Source organism: Lutra lutra, chromosome 13 (genome assembly GCF_902655055.1).
Source record: "Lutra lutra chromosome 13, mLutLut1.2, whole genome shotgun sequence".
Lineage (NCBI taxonomy): Eukaryota > Metazoa > Chordata > Mammalia > Carnivora > Mustelidae > Lutra > Lutra lutra.
The window spans coordinates 75,280,371-75,298,710 of record NC_062290.1 but is presented as its reverse complement, the minus strand read 5'-3'; the positions used below and the strand labels follow the sequence as shown (position 1 = coordinate 75,298,710).

General features: G+C 41.3%; 1 protein-coding gene across 1 annotated transcript in view; it reads right to left on the bottom strand.

The window, feature by feature from the left end:
• Positions 1-1,406: 1,406 nt before the first annotated feature.
• The window catches only part of SLC31A1 (solute carrier family 31 member 1), a 39,558-nt gene continuing 22,624 nt past the window's right edge, over positions 1,407-18,340 (bottom strand). The window contains exons 3-6 of the mRNA XM_047698902.1: positions 9,028-9,194; positions 8,343-8,415; positions 6,106-6,274; positions 1,407-4,785 (exon numbers count right to left, since the gene is read on the bottom strand). Coding sequence (XP_047554858.1) covers positions 4,584-4,785; positions 6,106-6,274; positions 8,343-8,415; positions 9,028-9,194 — 611 coding nt within the window. The 3' untranslated portion in view covers positions 1,407-4,583. The remainder of the gene's footprint in view (positions 4,786-6,105; positions 6,275-8,342; positions 8,416-9,027; positions 9,195-18,340) is intronic.

Genomic DNA, 18,340 nt, shown 5'->3' with positions numbered 1-18,340 from the left:
CTTTAGTTTCCTGAAAGCTGGAATAAAAATAATCAAAAAGTTACTATGGTTTGGTTGCCTGTTAAGTGCTAGGTGCTTTATATATATTGCTCCTAAGTTGAAAATGGTGCTATTATTGCATTTTTATAAATGAGAACACTAAGGTTTAGGGATTATTAAAATCACTTGCCCAAGGTTACACTTCTGATAAGCGGGGGAGCCAGAATTCGAACCCGGACATGTTTGACTCCAAAGTCCCTGCTCATCATACTACACTATGGAGGAGAATAGGAATGGTACTGGATGGTAAGATGCCTTCTGGGGGCCAGCAGGAGGGGCAGATAACACCAGCATTCTGGCATTACTGAAGGGACGGACAGGGCCAATGCTCATCTTGAGGCTTGGCAGTGGAGATCCTTAGAGGCCCAATTCAGGGCCTCTTTCCTGACAGCATAACCACAGAAGGGATTATATGATATGATGGGTTAGCTCGTAAATTCAGGAATCCTTGGTATACTGAGAGATTTGCCGCTTCATGAAGACCCTTGACTCCTGTGCGAAAGGTCATGTAGATCTGGCAGTACTAACTTAACATTTAAAAAAAAATGTCTTTTTTTTTTTTAAGTTTTTATTTATTTGACAGAAAGAACAAGTGGGGCGGGGGACAGCAGAGGGAGAGGGAGAAGCAGGCTCTCTGCTGAGCAGGTAGCCAGATGCGGGGCTCAATCCAGGATCATGACCTGAGCCTAAGGCAGGTACTTAGACTGAGCCACCCAGGGCCCCCTAGCATATCATTTTTATTTATTCATTTATTTTTGGTGCAAAAAGGTGGTTTTATTAAAGCATGGGGACAGGACCTGTGGGCAGGAATTTTCTGCTTATCATTTTTATTTTTATATTTTTTAAAGATTTATTTATTTGAAAGAGAAAAAGAGTGAGCAGAGGGAGAGGGAGAGACATCTTCAAGTAGACTCCCCACTGAACACAGAGCCCCACACCTGGGTTTGATCCATGACCCCTCAGATCATGACCTGAGCTGAAACTAAAAGTCAGATACTCAACCAACTGAGCCACCCAGGTGCCCCAAGCTTGTCATTTTAAGTAGAGTAAGAGGAGAGTGAGATGAAAACATAAAGGGATCTTGCCACTTAAAAGACTGACATCTTAAAAATTGATGGTTGGGGTGCCTGGTTGGCTCAATCATTAAGCATCTGCCTTCATGGGATCGAGCCCTACATCGGGCTTCCTGCTCAGCAGCAAGCCTGCTTCTCCCTCTTCCTCTGCTGCTCCCCCTGCTTGTGTTCTCTCTCTTGCTCACTGTATCTCTCCATCAAATAAATAAATAAGATCTTTTTTAAAAAAAAAATGATGGTAATGGCCAATGAAGAGACCACTTATTCTGCTATCACTAGATAGAAAGACATGCATAGAATCACAAAATCAAAATATTTATTTTGTTCTGTTACATATGACACTGTTAAAATATTCCTACTACAGCAATACTGCTCTCCAGGAGCTTACAATCTAAAATGGTCAACATGAATTGTAGACTCAGTGATTAAGGCATTATATCAAATGCAGACTGTGTATCTTTAGATGTATCTTCTGAAAGAAGCAGCTGGAGAGAGCAGGATCAAAATGAAATGACATGAACGTGTAACCCCTGCCCCCTCCCCTTCCAGCTCCTTATAAGAAACCCCTTGTGGCTAGAACCCAAGCCCAGAGCCTCACAGTCTGAAATAGAATTCCAGACAGCCCTACCATAGAAGTAGTGAAGAAACCTTAATTTCGAATTCCCTGGTGGACACAGAGGATTCCCCATTTGTGGGCAATGAGGGGCTGAGTGTTTCTCTAACATAGACTGGAGATAGCAGTTAAGATTCTGTGACTCTGCGGATGGAACCAGTAGGTAGCCCTTTAGCAGCCTTCTAGCAATTCCAACAGGACAATTTCTCCCTGAAGGGTACGTCAGGTCTCTACTAAGTTTCACAACTTCTGGTTGGTATCTATCTCCACCGCCTCAGGAGGGCTAGGAAGATTTCATAAACTAGACACATGGGATTAAACTGAAAGAAAGGGAAAGGAAAGAATAAAGGGCCAAAGAAATGGGGATACAGGCTTCTAAGACATGTGAACAACGAAGGAGGAAAAGATTTTGGATCTTTTGGATCTTGGTTCTTTTGGATCCAAAAGAACAAAGAAGTCAGGCACTAAATTCCAAATCAACAGGGATACAGAAATGAAAGTCAATGAGATCATTATCACAATCCAAGAGCTCAAGAAAGATGGAATTTAAGCTTTAAATTTTTTCTCCTTCATAACTTCTTCCTTTGGCAACGTAATCTAAGAACTGCTGGAATTCAGGTTTTTTGTGACACTCTGTCATAAACACTGAAAACCTATCCCAGACTGATGTTTCTCCATTGAGTTTCAAATTCACAGCATTTTGTCTTAACTGGCCTTGATTTTTCTTACCTTACTGATAAGGTCCAGTTTCTGAAAGGGTATTTTATAGCAGCTCAGGCCAAGATTTCTAGAGAGCAAGCACCAGGGTCACTATTCCATTGAGTCTTCTTTTATTTCACATGTTTTTTATTCCTTGGCTTCTGAGATAATAACTGGGACTTTACACCTTCATGTTGGACTCTGTCACTACCCGTCATGCACCGCGCTCATGCGAAGTAGCAGCCCCACGAGGGGTTGGAATGAGAGAAAAGCACAAAACTCTAAATGTTGGTTCTCAGATTTTACCCCTGATCTGGGTAAGCTCGTAACCTTCTCTTGGTTTAAAGCCACAGAAGTACACATTCCTTGCTCTCCAATATTTAACTGGCGCCCACAGAGAACATACAAACTCCAAAACCACAACAGAGGCCAAAAGAATAGTTGTGTGTTGTGTCCTCTGCCCTGAGGCACGATTGGAGTCTAGCACCAAGGAGGGCAGGATTAACAGACTAACACGGGAAGAGTCACTTCACACAGGTTGTCTGGACTGGGGACCAGACTGTAGTATAAACTCACAACAGAACAGAATAAAAATCCAGTATGGTTCTTCATTGAGAAAAAGAGGTTTGGCCACATGTAATCTATCGAAACCCCCAAGAGTAACAAAGACAGTTACAGAGAAGACGGGGATCTGCTTGGTATGGACATGGATGCTGGGCCCTGAGGAAAATCTGGTCATCAGCAGACCATACCCTAAACCTTTCCAAAGGGAGGGCTGGGCTTCTGCCCTTCTGACCCATGACTGGCTGATTTTATACTGCAGATCAAAGGTCTTCCTCAATCTTCCAGCTACTTCCAAGAAACCACAGACCTTTAAAATTAAAGACTAGTGATTTCATACATACTGGTAAAAGTTACTTTGGGCACAGGCCCCGGGCACACGTACACAAACCTGGAGCTGAATACTTTTGTGGAATGATTAAGTATTGACCAGCGTAAGTGCTGGTATTTAGTACACGAGTGAAGCTTAGACATACCACCTACCAATCGTCAACTCAAATTCCTGTGTCCAGTACCAAGTAGCTCACCTCACCTGGTGACACTTCTTTAGTTTAAAGCAACACTTCTTTAGTTTAACGCAGAGATTCTCAAAGTGTGGTCCCCCAGCCATCAGCAGGAACATCACCTGGGAACTTGTTAGAAATGCCAATTTTGGGGCTCCGGGTTGAGGCCCAGAAACTAGTGTTTTAACACTTGTTTTAACAAGCCCTCCATGTGATTCTGATGCAGGCTAAGGTTTAAAAACCACTGGTTTAGAGGCCAACACGTGAAGACAGTAACAAAAGAAAACAATTCACACTCTTTTGCTTCATTCAGCTGCGATAATCCAAGGTACCAAAAGTAAAATATCAATGGTTTTATTTTTAAAATATCTATTTCTATTTTTCTCAAATTGATTGTCATCATTTCTTCTTTTGATTGACAAGTTCATTCTGATCAAAATGTTAAGTAGGAACACAAGCTGATGAGTCAGCCACCCAAGAATGTACACACACTTTTGCAAGCTCCAGGCCCATATTTAGTCTCAAACGACCCTTCTGCAAATTACCAAGATTTCAGTACCACATCACACCAAAAGGCACAATGTACTTCATACTCCTTGCATACAAAGACTGGGACTCACTTTTCAATGTTAAGTTTGGGTTCTGGGTTTAGTGGGACAAGAATTTCCCTCAGTTGCCATCAATCCTAGCTGAAGTGAATCTCTCTCCATCACTGGCCCAGGAAAAAACCCCACCAAATTCACATTCTGTCTATTCTCCAAATAAAACAGGAGACTCAAAAGGAAGCAGGTGATCAAGTCACTGAACAGAAAGCTACCTGGCTTGGACAAGAACATATAATTTGGATCTAGGATGATGGGGGAGGGAGGGCATCTCCTGAGGGAATCTCAGCTCATTAGGAAAAAAACAGGGAGGTTATCACTTTAGCTCAGAGACTGTATGCTAAACCTCTGTTGAGAAGGGCTGTGTGTGTGTGTGTGTGTGTGTGTGTAAGGAGATAAGGAGCGAGAAGGGAAGACTGGAGTAGGAATCATGTCTTTCAGTCTTGAACTGCTTCCCACTGCAATCAATAAGGCCGCACCATGGAGTTTAACGTTAATGGCAATGCTCTGTGATGTCCACGACCACTGCCTTCTTCCAGCTGAAGAGGAAGTACCCAGTGCCGGCCCCGGCTGCTACCGCAATGCAGAGGTAGCCGTTGTAGGTCATGAAGATGAGCATGAGGAAGTAGCTGATGACCACTTGGATGATATGCAGCACTGTTTGCAGGAGGTGAGGAAAGCTCAGCATCTGTTGCCTGGAGAGTAAACAGGGACATAACCATCAGGGACCCTTAGGAGTGCTCCGGCAGCTCTGCAGATCGGGAGAAAAGGGGGAACAGCTGTGGTCAGGAGCTCAGCTTGAACCGGACTCCTTCACAGCCATCCCGGCAACTCATGGCTACTTGTGTGTTATGTATGTTGTTGACGGTCCCTGGAAATGAAACATGATGGGGCTGCCTGGATAATAAGTATTGGCCAGATATGCTTCAATATCAGCAGAAGGAACCTCTTGTGGGAGGAGAGGAGAGGAGAGGAAGGAGGACTAATCTCCTAACTTACCTCTTCCTTGGCTTCTAAAAGGAAAGCCCTAAACCCTCCCCTACTTATTTGAACATGTTCAGGACTTCCACCTTGGCAACATTCATATTCTAAAGAATGGAAAGAGAACTGAGGGCTGGGGGGTACAAAACAAAGTACTTAACCGGGGGTCAGGAAGCTTGGCTAGCCCCTCGCCGCTCGCTAGTTCTGTCACCTCCAGTAAGTCATGTGTTTGGGCCTCAAGAAGCTCATGAGTTACAAGGGGAATAAATAACACTGTGGTTACTTGAAAGCAGCACACTGGTCCATAGGATTCCTTGAACTACAATTCAGTTTAAGACCTACACTTCTATTAAAACTCAAGAATCCCAAAAAGTGGGTGGCTGGGTGATGGACATTGGGCAGGGTATGTGCTATGGTGAGTGCTGTGAATTTTGTAAGACTGATGATTCATAGACCTGTACCCCTGAAGCAAATAATACATTATATGTTAATTTTTTTAAAAAATCCCAAAAGGCATCTGCCAATCTAATTTTCCAAACGATTCCAATAGTTTGGAAAACTAGCAGTCATCCAAATGCTTTCGTTGACAGAATACAGACATCTGTACATCTTATACTGTAAACAAAATGAAAATAGAGCTGGGGGATGCAATATTTTATAGAAAAGAACCAACTGGATTCTGCCATTCTTCTATACCCTGACCTGAATTTCTTTTATGAGTGTATTACTATTTTGATAAAATTTTTTTTCCTTTTTCAATTTGGGCAAATATTTTAAAATATAAACTCCTTACCTTCTTCCACAGTGACCAAACTTACAATTCAGAACAAATGTTCGAGCTCAGGAGGGTTCCTATCATTCCTCCTTCGGCCTGCTTAGGATTCACAACCCAAGCCTCCAGAGACGGTTTTCACCAAGATCATGCAGAATCACTACTAACTCAACAAGAGGGCTATTACCAATAAATAGCTGCTTTGGTGCTTAACTCATCCAGCCCTCCAGAACTTCCGTCTGGATCTGTTCAGTCTTCTTACCCAACAGTTTTGTGTGTCTCCATGAGGATGGTTCCATTTGGTCCTGGGACGGGCATGGAATTATAGCGGATGCTGACTTGTGACTTGCGCAGCAGGCTCTCTCGGGCGATCTTGAGTCCTTCATAGAACATGGCTAGTAAAAACACTGCCACGAAAGCTCCAGCCATTTCTAAGTGGGGAAGGAAAAGATGGTGTACAGTCATATATACGAAGTCACTAGTTGGTTTGCTGTCCACACTAGAGAGACAACACAGAAGAGGGCTACTCTCAATTTCTGAATACATTATATTGCTACATTTCTACTTGCACAGACAGACAGAGAGACAGACAGAAGAGTGAAGATGGTGCTAGTGAAAACCATTGTCTCCACTGGAGAACATATTTATTTTCTGATTATAACACAAAAATCATCTGAACAATAATCACCTTCAGGTCTGGCTACCTGGTGTCATAAATTGGCTTGTTATGACACAATGTAGAATATGCAAAAGGGGAATAAAACATCACTTTAAAGTGTTGACTATTTCCTTGAACAAAGGGAAAAAAAAAAGGGAGAGAAAAATCAGGAAACAATTATAGAGAACACACGGATGGTTGGGGGCTGGGGGTGTGTGGGTGAAATAGGTGATGGGATTAAGGAGGTCACTTATGATGAGCACTGGGTAACATATGGAATTGTTAAATCACTACACTGTACACCTGAAACCAATACAACACTGTTAGCTAACTAGAATTAAAATAAAATAAAAAAAATAAAGTACCATTTCTTTTTTTCTTTAAAGATTTTATTTATTTATTTGACAGACAGAGATCACAGATAGGCAGAGAGGCAGGCAGAGAGAAACAGAGGGGGAAGCAGACTCCCTGTGAGCAGAGAGCCTGATGTGGAGCTTGATCCCAGGACCCCGAGATCATGACCTGAGCTGAAGGCAGAGGCTTAACCCACTGAGCCATCCAGGTGCCCCTAAAGTACTATTTCTTTAGAACATTTCAGTTCTTTTTTTTTTTTTTAAAGATTTATTTATTTTTATTTGAGAGAGAGAAAGAGCACGAGCAGGAGTCGGGAGTAGCTGGGGGAAGGACAGAATCTTCAAGCTGACTCCATGCTGAGCGCAAAGCCCAACAGTGCTCAATCCTAGAACTCTGAGATCACGATCTGAGCCAAAATCAAGAGTTGGACGTTTAACTGACTGCACCACTCAGGTGCCTTCAGACATTTCAGTTCTAAGTCTTTCACACTGTGAAGTGTTGGTAATCCTACAAATATATGCAAACTGCTGATTTAACACACTACATGAACTATATGCCCCCCTCTTTCCCCAAATTGATTTTGTGGCTCCAAAGTAGACCTGATCCTTAAAACAATCCAACTGACAATGGAGCTTGTGCAATTTGAACTTAAGGCATGCTCACTCATCATTACAGACACACAAAAATGGGTATCAGTTATCCCAAAAGTAGGTCTGACAGTAAGATGAGCCATGCCAAGAATCAGGAAAGAGGTAGACCAGTATGGTATGCTAGAAAGAGCACTGGAGAGGGCAGATCTAGAAAGTCTAGGTCCCTGTCCAACCTCTGACACAGCAACGCTCTGTGATTTAGGGCTAATCATTTCAGTATTTGAGTCTTAATTTCTCTGTAAAATGGAAGGATTGTACTTGATCAACAGTTTTCCACCTAGGGTTATTTTGTGGTCTGTTTGCCCAAAATGCTTCTTATGTCATTTAACTTGACTAAAGTCTTATGTCCACGATCAGTAACTTACCAAATAAGGAAGCACTCAAAAAAAGGATGAAAGGAAACAGATTGTGAAAGACTCCTATCTGGTATCTAAATTATTTTCCAGAAACTCTAAAACACACACATGTCATTCCTATTTATTTATTTATTTATTTATTATTTTTTTTTTAAGTAGGTTCCATACCCAGCATGGAGCCCAAGGCAGGACTTGAACTCACAACCCTGAGATCAAGACCCGAGTTGAGATTAAGGGTTAGATGCTTAACTGACTGAGCCACCCAGGCCCCCCATAACATATACATGTTATTTAAGAGAGGTTTACTGTAGCGTTGTGTATCCTTACCTTCTGGGTGGGTAAAAGGAAGATGATTACGTATCATAACTATAACTATTCAGTACTTACGGGAGGAAGAGGTGCCAGGTTTCCTGATTCTTTGTCACTGTCTCTTATGTGAGTGTCCCCTCTGAACACCACCTGATGAGGGCGGCTTACTCACCTCCAGCTGTATTGATGACCAAACCAGAAAACAAAAGCTCCACATTCTTGAAGCCGAAGTAGAAGGTCATATGCTGCCGGTAAACCATAACAAGTCAGTCAGAGAGGACTGAAGATTCTACATGAGAATTTCACATAAAGAAGCTGAGAGCATTTCAAAGGGTCAGATCGGGATAATAAGAGACATTCATTGAAGTAGGAGGCTTTCTCCTTTATCTCAGCATTCCTACAGCAGACATGCTCCACAAGTACTCTCCCTTGCTTCCTCCCCAAACCCAACCTTTTCTCTCTCTCTTTTCAATTTTCATTCCAGTATAGTCAACATGAGTGTTATGTAATTTTCAGGTGCACAATCTAGTGATTCGACAATTCTATACATTCCAGTGCTCATCGTGGTAAGTGTACTATCTTTTCTATACAAAGCATGTAAACCAGAACTTAATTCAGAAAAGGGTCAATTCTGAAAGGACGGAATACAGCAGAGGCCTAGAAATCCTGGTTCTGGTGTGACTCTGAAATTAACCTGCTGCATGATCTTGGGCAAATCACTTGTCTTATTTGAGTCTATCTGTGCTTTTCCTCACGGGTAAACTGACCTTTAAAGATAATAACCTGCCAGTCCTGAAACTCGATTATTTCTATTACCCCAGTGGGTGTAAAAGGGCAGCCTCTCCTGTGGCACTCACCATCATCATGTCGCCCATTCCCCCGCCATGGGAGTGGGAGTGGGAGGCTGAAGTGGTTGGGTGATGATGGTGAGAAGGTACTGTTGTAGTGTTGTGAGCCATGTGGCTTATCTCTTTATGGTGGGAATGGTCCAGGTTTCCAGGAAAAGTTGAGTCAGCAGAAGATTATTCTAAGAAAAAGAATTATGTATAATAAGTTCACAGTATACAACCTTAATGCTTTTTGAAAAAGATAAGTAAGCTCTATGCCCAACATGGGGCTTGAACTCATGACCCCCAGATCAAGAGTCACATGTTCTACCAATTGAGCCAGGCTGGTGCCTCTAAAATTTTGATTCCTGATAATTATTGATTTATGTGGGATTTCATCCAGCAGGGATTACCTTCGGAGACAGTGGCACAAGGGATTTGCACCTAGGGTTTCAGAGACATAAACCTTATTCTGCAGAGTCGTTCCTTTAACAGATGTGGCCAATGTTCAAATATAAATCTAAGATAAGGAGAAGAAAAGTAGTTTCTTTGGGCTGCAGGAAACAGATAATTTGTAATAGAGGATAAATTGATGCCATTAATGAAATTTAACTGCTCGAAGGCTTTCTAATCACAAATGTCAGGAGCTAAAAAGCAAGTGCTTCAAATAATTCACCTAACTGGATGGCCTGTGTTCAATCAAGATAATAAGAATACATTTTCACATACAGGACAACCAACCTTTGGCTAATTTAAACTTGAAGGAAAGGTCTATTACTGCCCTGGGCAAGCAGTGTGCTCAGAAGATACAATTTCAACCCCAGCTCAGCATTAGAGCTAAGAACACTGAAAACAAGGTATAAATTGAATGTTCTCTATTAAATTAAGTCCAGATAACTGCATATTCAGCCTTATGTCTTTACTACCACACCACTGCTTTGTTGTAAAGTCCATCTGGGACAAAAACGAAGCAGCAGAAATGCCTGTAGCTGGTGTGGGGGTGGGGAGTGGAAAGTTGAGGAGGGTGGAAAGGCAGGTGTTGGTGGATTCTCTTTATGTGTGCCTTGACTCTAGTTTGTGGAGGTAAGAGGGCTTTAGAAATTCCCAGTAGTGGGGGATGCCTGGGTAGCTCAGTTGGTTAAGCTTCTGACTCTTGATCACAGCTCAGGTTTTGATTTGTGAGTTCAAGCCCTGAGTTGGGCTCCATGCTGGGTGTAGAGTCTACTTAAAAAAACTCTTAAAAAAAAAAAAAAAAGGTGATGAAGAAGAAAAAGAAGAGAAAAAAGAAATTCCAAGTAGGTATTCATGTTCATAAGCTGAGTGTGCCTCTCATTCCATCAAAAAATATTTTAAGCTCCTACTATGTGCCAAACTCTTAAGTTAAAAGCTAATAATTCTGTGAGTAAGATAAACAAGGTGACTCATGGAAAGAAAAACAAGAAAGTAAACAGAGCAATTTCATGGTGTGATTCGTGTGATGAAGGAAACAAACAAGGTAATATGGCAACATTACTAAGAGGTGGAGAAGAGGCATACCTTAGACAGGAAATCTATATAGATCCAGGGAGTAATATATAACTTAAAAGCACAATTATTCAGCCATCTATCTCCCCCTCTTCAATCTCCCATCTCATGATTCTATGAAAGCAAGCTCAAGAAACAGGCTTGCATTTCTAGTAAAGGACAAGGCAAAGCATCAGAAGTGAGAATCAAAGTTCAACTGTGAATGTAAATAACTTTCATGGCAGATACTAGATTACTTCGTAATTACAGAGCTTGACAATCTGGTATTATTAATACCATGGACATAAAGGACATATATAATAGCCTCTTTGTCCATAAAGTTTTTATAGCAAAGAATAAAAAACAACACACAAAAATAATCAACACGACAGCACCCATAAAATTTCAATGATGGGAAAAATGGTCAGGGGGCGCAGTTTTCAGTTAAAGAATTGGGGTAGAATGGAGAGATCCCTGGTATCTGAGTGATGATAGATTACAGTTTTTGAGCTAGGCAAGTGCAGCAAAGTAAGAATAAAAAGACTTTTGCCAGCCAGGAAGACAGAATACATCCTCATGAGGACACTCAAGTAGAAGTCACAATTTGTTCTCTTCCAAAAAGGTTTGGAAAGTGATTATAGCAAAAGAAAACCATAAAGGATAACTTCATTTCACATTATCAACCTGAATCCTGGCCATCAATTCAGTGATTATTTGCAGTGTCTTCTGGTGTAAAAGACTGAGGGAGATACAGAGATGAACCAGACATAGTCTTTCCCCAAGGAGCCTCAAGGTTAAAACCTAAAAGGGAGCCTGAACAATTATCATTTTTCATTTAGGGCATAAGAAGACATGTATAGGTCAGTTTGTTTGTTTTTATTTATTTATTTATTTGAAAGAGACAGAAACAGAGAGAGTGAGCCTGAGCGGGAGGCGCGGTATAGGAAGAAGCAGACTCCCCGCTGAGCAGGGAGCCCAACATGGGCCCGACCCCAGTACTCTGAGATCATGAACTGAGCCGAAGGCTGATGCTTAACCGACTGAGCCACCTAGGAGCTCCTAAAGGTCAGTTTAAAAAGCAAGATCTTAGCACCACAAACTACTTAAGATTTGTACCCTAGAGTATCCTTGATTTATTTTCACATATTCTTCCCATCAACAGTTTTTAAGACCCACAGTTTCCTAATTGTTCAGGTACTTCATTACCAGTCAGAGACACCTGCTAAATGAAGACATGTAATCAAATCTCTTCACACAAATCACTGGCCCAATAATTCATTTGTATAAATCTTTAGAACACCTTTCAACGTATGCACCTGTTTTGAAGTGTCATCTTTGTAGGATAAATTTCACATTCAAATATACTAGGAAATAGAGGAGGAATAGAATCTACTTCCTTTCATTGTGAGTGGACAATGGATTTCTTGTAATGGAATCCTAGGCAAGGCTTGCTCAATAGTATACGAATAGGAAGGTACAAATCTGGAAGATTAATGTGCAAACATATACTATAGGCACAAACTCAAACTAATTCTGGTAAGCCCTTTGGCTTACTAAAAGCCTGCTCCAGGGAAGATGCCAAACTCAAATGATATATATAGATATTTAGATATCTATATGTATGACTTATTATTAAAGCATAAAAATAAAAGCAATTATATTCTTTTCTCTTCCTACTTGACTTTCCATTGATGTGCCCTATATACTTGGATAAAGGATCCTCTATAGTAATCAAACACTCCTAACTCATTCTCTCTCTCTAAAAGAGAAATTCTACTTACAGGAGGTAATGTGGCAGTTGGTTAGTGTTAGTCTGGTTTCTTCGACAGCTTTAATCTAAGAAGATCCAAGAAAAGCTTCTTCCAGAATAAAAATGGGTATTGAAGTGAGAATAAATCAAAAACAGCAATACAGCAATACCATTTGCTATTTCCATTTGTAATCTGAAAAAAGTGGTTTGATCACCAGCTGTGCTCTTTTGTCTTTGCTTTATTCAAGCTTTTCTAGATTCCACAGCCAACTTTAACCACTTGCTGCTGTCCAAGAACTGTTTTCTCTAATGTAGCTCCACGTCACTGTCCCTCAGAATTGGGGTCAAGGTCTATAAAGTAGCTGTTCTGTGCCTTTTTATGGAATCAAGTTTCCTGATTTGTAAACCAACTGCAATTAATGGAACTTGTGGATGGGTTAGTAATGATGAGTGACAGGTGGAACCTCAGCAAAATTTTTATATTTACCAATTCACTCGATTTCTGGTTTTAGAACAAACTATGTGAATATGTTAATTCCAGGCTAACCTTCCTGTTCTTGTTAAAACCTCCACCGTTCACTTCTCTTCTTCTCCTTAGCCTTCTACTACTTCATTGGATTTACCAATTATTTATAAAGAAGCATATTAACAACAACAACAAAAATCTGAATATATCACTCAAGGATAAAACGGAAAAGCAATTAAAAAAAAAATCTCGGGGCGCCTGGGTGGCTCAGTGGGTTAAAGCCTCAGCCTTTGGCTCAGGTCGTGATCCCGGGATCCTGGGATTGAGCCCCGCGTCCGGCTCTCTGCTCGGCGGGGAGCCTGCTTCCTCTTCTCTCTCTCTGCCTGCCTCTCTGCCTACTTGTGACCTCTGTCTGTCAAATAAATAAATAAATAAATAAATCTTAAAAAAAAAAAAAAAAAAAAAAAAACAAAACAACTCAGGATTCCTGACTTTCAATCTACAATAAAATCCTCCCCCAGTATTTAGTTACCAAGCTGAGTTTAGAGCTAGGTGGAAAAATTAGGAACACAGCATTTTCATTTACGTTTTTAGAAAGATTTTATTTATTTATTTGTCAGAAAGACAGAGAGAATACAGGCGGGCAGAATGGCAGGCAGAGGGAGAAGCAGACTCCCTACTGAGCAGGGAGCCGATGTGGGACTCCAACCCAAGATGCTGGGATTATGACCTGAGCCGCTTAACCAACTGAGCCACCCAGGTGTCCTTTCATTAACATTTTTGCCAGTTCAGGCAAACTCATTTTCTCTAACAGAATTTAAGAGAGATCCATACAGGCGAAGCATCTTTGTACTAAAGAATGGAGTGAGAAGTTCAATGACATCTACATCTGTAGAGGACTTTTGACGTGCTCTGGTTGTACAACTCCCTCCCTGGAGTGGAGTTGCCCTCCCTGAGGGCAAGTCCCTCACCCTCTCTGGAGCTAGTAGATCATGGAGGTTGCTGGGAGCATGAAGGAGATAAAAGGCTTAGGAAGCATCAAGCAGAGTGCCTGACAAATGGCAGTGTTATCACTGTGTGTACTATGAGGGGATAAAAAAGACCTTACTTAAGGAAACTCCAATGAATAAACCTTGTGGGAGAAGACATAATCAAAATATTAGCTGTTTGCTTCTCTCTCACAAAGTCTTCTAGCCAAGACAACTGTTCAAGGCCCTTCCCACTTATCCTGTCTCCTGAGACCACAAAGTGGCTATCGACACTCATGGATAGTTCAGAACAGCTCTAGGTCATCAGAGCTCCTTCTTCTGGTGTAGGAAATTCCCCGGAAATATGTCAAGGGTGTTTCTATGGAGCTCAGTTCACATAGAATAGCTAAGAAGTTGAGTTCTCAGGAAGGCTTATGCTCTTCGGTTTCTAGGGAATATTCACCTCATCTTCAGTTGGCTACTTAAGTTGGCTATAGGCCAACTTGTTTCTCTTGCCCTGAAGACTATTAGATCTGGAAAACGAGATGGCACAGTCCACACTGCACACCATAAGCTTTGCATTTCATTTTGTCTCCCCTTTTCCCCCACTTCGTAAGTATGGTGCAGCATTTATACACATAGTTTCCAACACTTTCCTATATTCAAGGGTCTAATTCCTTCTCCGTCTGCTTCTGAGGACCATCAAAAAAGAAGTTTCCTCTATTCCTGTCCACCTCCTACCTCCCAACAAGGGCACAATGAAAAGCTTAACGAGAGGACCGGATTGTTTGCAAAGTCTAGCATCTTTAGCAAAATAAACATGAATTTATGAACAGAAGTTAGGAAATGGGGAAGAAGGCTGAATGCTCAGGCCCATCCTGAGTCTTAGCACTGAACTTGCTTTTAATAGATTTATTCTAAACTTCCAATTCTTTTTTATTTCTCTGGTACTGCACAATGATGGGTAAGAAATGGTAATCCACAGGGACTATGGAGATTAGACCCGAGACAAAAAGACTACACTGAAGCGGTCAGACATCTGCCACGCTGTCCCTGTTCTCCAGCACAGACAGATAAAATCTGGAGTCTCACACAATTCTTTTGGAGACTACCTACAGAGTTTCCTGATAAGGAAGATTAGGAAGAAAGTTTTTCTTCTGACAACGATTAAGATCAGGTTCTTTTTAGATTTGTAGAACCATTAAACAAAAACAAATCTGGTTGCTCGTCTGCTCTCTGCAGTCATTATTTTTATTGGTTACTTATAAGCTTTAGACAGGCACAGATAGGGAAAATTCAAGGTCACAGATACTATACTACCATAAACAGGGATTTATGCTTATGGACTCTGTTCTCATGATCAAGCAACCAGTTCAACTGGACTAATCCTGCCTTTTGATGACCTGCGCAGGGTCAGCAGATATTCTGAGAAATAGCTCTGGCCTTGTTTCAAGTGCCCCCGTAGGTGAACTTTAAAATTCTCTTGATGGCTTTATGAATTCCACACTCACACTGTCCTTTGGGGAGGGAGGCAGTAAAGGAGATGTAAAAGTAAAGAGATTATAATGCATTAATAAAACAGGGCTAGGGAGCCTGGGTGGCAGAGTGGGTTAAGCCTCTGCCTTCCGCTCAGGTCATGATCTCAGGGTCCTGGGATTGAGCCCTGCATTGGGCTCTCTGCTCAGCAGAGAGCCTGCTTCCCCCTCTCTCTCTGCCTGCCTCTTGCCTACTTGTGATCTCTCTCTCTGTGTCAAAAAATAAATAAAAATCTTTAAATAAATAAACAATAAATAAATAAATAAATAAAACAGGGCTTAGGTGTCCCTCTACCCCTTGGCATTCCAACCCAATATACTGGAGTTGTTTTGGGGGAAAAAAAAAAAAAACTAGTAGCTCCCAGTAAATGGGAAGGGGAATATAGTATGATGAATATATAGGGGGAAGACCCTTCTCCTTGAAGGCTATGATGCTGTTCCACTCAACCCCACGGCCCTGGCCTCACTCTGGTACTCCAAATTGACTGGCAGAAATTTGGTCACAATTGTATGAATGTAACCACATCTTGGGATACTGTAGCTGTCTTTCTTTGGCCGATGTCTTTCTTGAGGTGTACAGTGATCATAAAGATACTTAATGTTACCAATTATATTCACAAAAGGCAGTAAATCATAGGCTTACACAGGTTCTCAGACAGAACTGGCAAAAACTTAACAAAGTTCTGCTCCACTGATGTACTAAACACAGTCAGTAAAATGATGAAGTTGAGGTAGAGAGAAGAATAGGTTGGGTCAATAAGAAAAAGAAGTGTAAAAGACCCTAAAATCATACACACACACTCACACACACACACACACACACACACACACACATCCCCCTCGAATATCTTTGGCAGGTGATAAGAGATGACAGGGCATTTGCTATGACTGTAGGTTTATAAAGAGAGTCAGAATTTAGGAGTGTAATCGCCAAAACCCCACCAACATCACTACCACTACTACGACGACAAAAACAAAATCATTTAGATTTTTATCCTTATAAAAATTCTTTGGGGTTTCTGGGTGGCTCAGTCGTTAAGCGTCTGCCTTCGGCTCAGGTCATGATCCCAGGGTCCTGGGATCGAGCCCATGTCTGACTCCTTGCTCACTGGGGGAGCCTGCTTCTCCCTCCCCCTCTGCTCCTATCCCAGCATGTTCTCTCTCTCTCGAATAAATAAAAATCTTAAAAAAAAATCTTCAATAAAATAAAGGCCACTGTTTTCCCTTGTAACTTTTTGCCTTTGTTGATAATAAAAATAACTCCCAGGGATCATCCATAACAAATGTTTCCTGGTTTTTCTTCACAGCCATGGCGGGGCTGATATGAGAAAATGTTAATAGAACTGGCAAAGAATTAAGGTTGTGATTATTCGCTGGTTTCAATATTATTTTCATTTTCCTCACCATCTACCAAAGTGAGCTCTATTACTTTGGATAGGCTGAGCTTGATTCCCTGAAAGCACCTTTCATGGAAAAAAACCAAACTAGGCACGGTCTCCATACTCCAATTAATAGCAGAGTCTACGTGACTGAATTACTCATGTATCAGACTGATGGGCTCCACCACAAGTAGCCAAGAGCCAGAGTCATAAAGGGGAAAACTACTTCAAACAATTACATTTAAAACTTAAAGAGCCTTCATTTATGAGTAGCCAGTGATCTAGGGAAACAAGAAATGTGGCATGGACCGACAAGTTTTTAGAAAAATAAAAGAGCAGCTCTGAGTTCCTGAAAGTAGCTCTTTCACTGAGAAGTTCCTGCCCAAGAAGATCTATGTTAGTAGAAAAGGATGGTAACTCAGGAGCTGCCCTATGTTTATTCTAACGATCCACACAAGACAGAAGGCAAACTTGTAATTTGATTCTAATCAGATTAAGACAAGCACTTTGTTTCCTGATACGGGTTCAAGGTCACCCCTGTCTAGCTTAAATTTCATCTTTCCCCCGTGTCCAGCCCACCTCATTAAGCTGCTCAGACAGAGCAAGGTGGGTAAGAAGCCCGATGGGGCAAGACAGGTCATTGCGTGGAACCCATTATATGGAGAATACCCAGTCAGGGAGGCTTATCATTTTCAAGAGAAAGCATGCTAAAGACAAACTTCATTTTAATTTTTTAAGGTTATTTATTTATTTATTTATTTGAGAGAGTGAGAGAGTGCAAAAGCAGGGGGAGAGGCAGGCAGAAGCAAACTGCTGGCTAAGCTGGGAGCCCTGGATCGTGACCTGAGACAAAGGCAGACATTTAACTGACTGAACCACCCAGGCGCCCCAACAAACTTAATTTTTAAAATGCCATTATCCAATTTCTAGATCACCTATGCCTTCTGGGCAAACATGAATGGGCCATGCTATTACCATGTAAGCAACAAAATACAAAGGAAAGAGAACAAGTTTAAACATGAAAGGGAAGCAGGTGATAAATGCTATATTGGGCAAGTAATTTTCTATTTTATAGCTTCATTTTCCTTAACTGTATGAACACTGGATTATATGATTAGTCAAGTTTCACCCAGAGCTAAAACTTAATTCTACATTTTCTCAGGTCAGGTTCCAGGAGAATAGCATTCTTCTCTATCCCTATCCTTACTATTGGATTGTAAGTTCTAAGTTTTAGGATTTTATTTATTCATTTGAAGGAGAGAGAGAGAGAGCAAGAGCACAAGCTGAGGGGAGAGGCAGAGGGAGAGGGAGAAGCAGACTCCCCACTGAGCAGGAAGACAGAGGTGGGACTCGATCTCAGACACCTGAGATCATGATCTGAGCTGAAGGCAGATGCTTAACCACCTGAGCCCCCCAGGAGCCCTGACCCTGTCTATTTTAATCCATAAACTCCTTCATTTTCTAACATCCTGCACATAGCAGTAAGTGCTTGCTGAAATGAATTGTCTTTCTCTGCATTTCTTTCCTGGCAACTCAGACATAAGACAGACAAATCAATTCCTTAATCTGTTGATGAGACACTAGGCAAACCTGAGTTTTCTCTCTGCCACTGTAGTGAGTGTGAAATGCTATACAATAATTTTTGATGGATATGCCTAGAAAGTATTCAATAGCTCTATATTACAAGTAGCAAAATGTAGATGATATAGGATAACACAGACAAGTTGAACTTTTTAAGACTT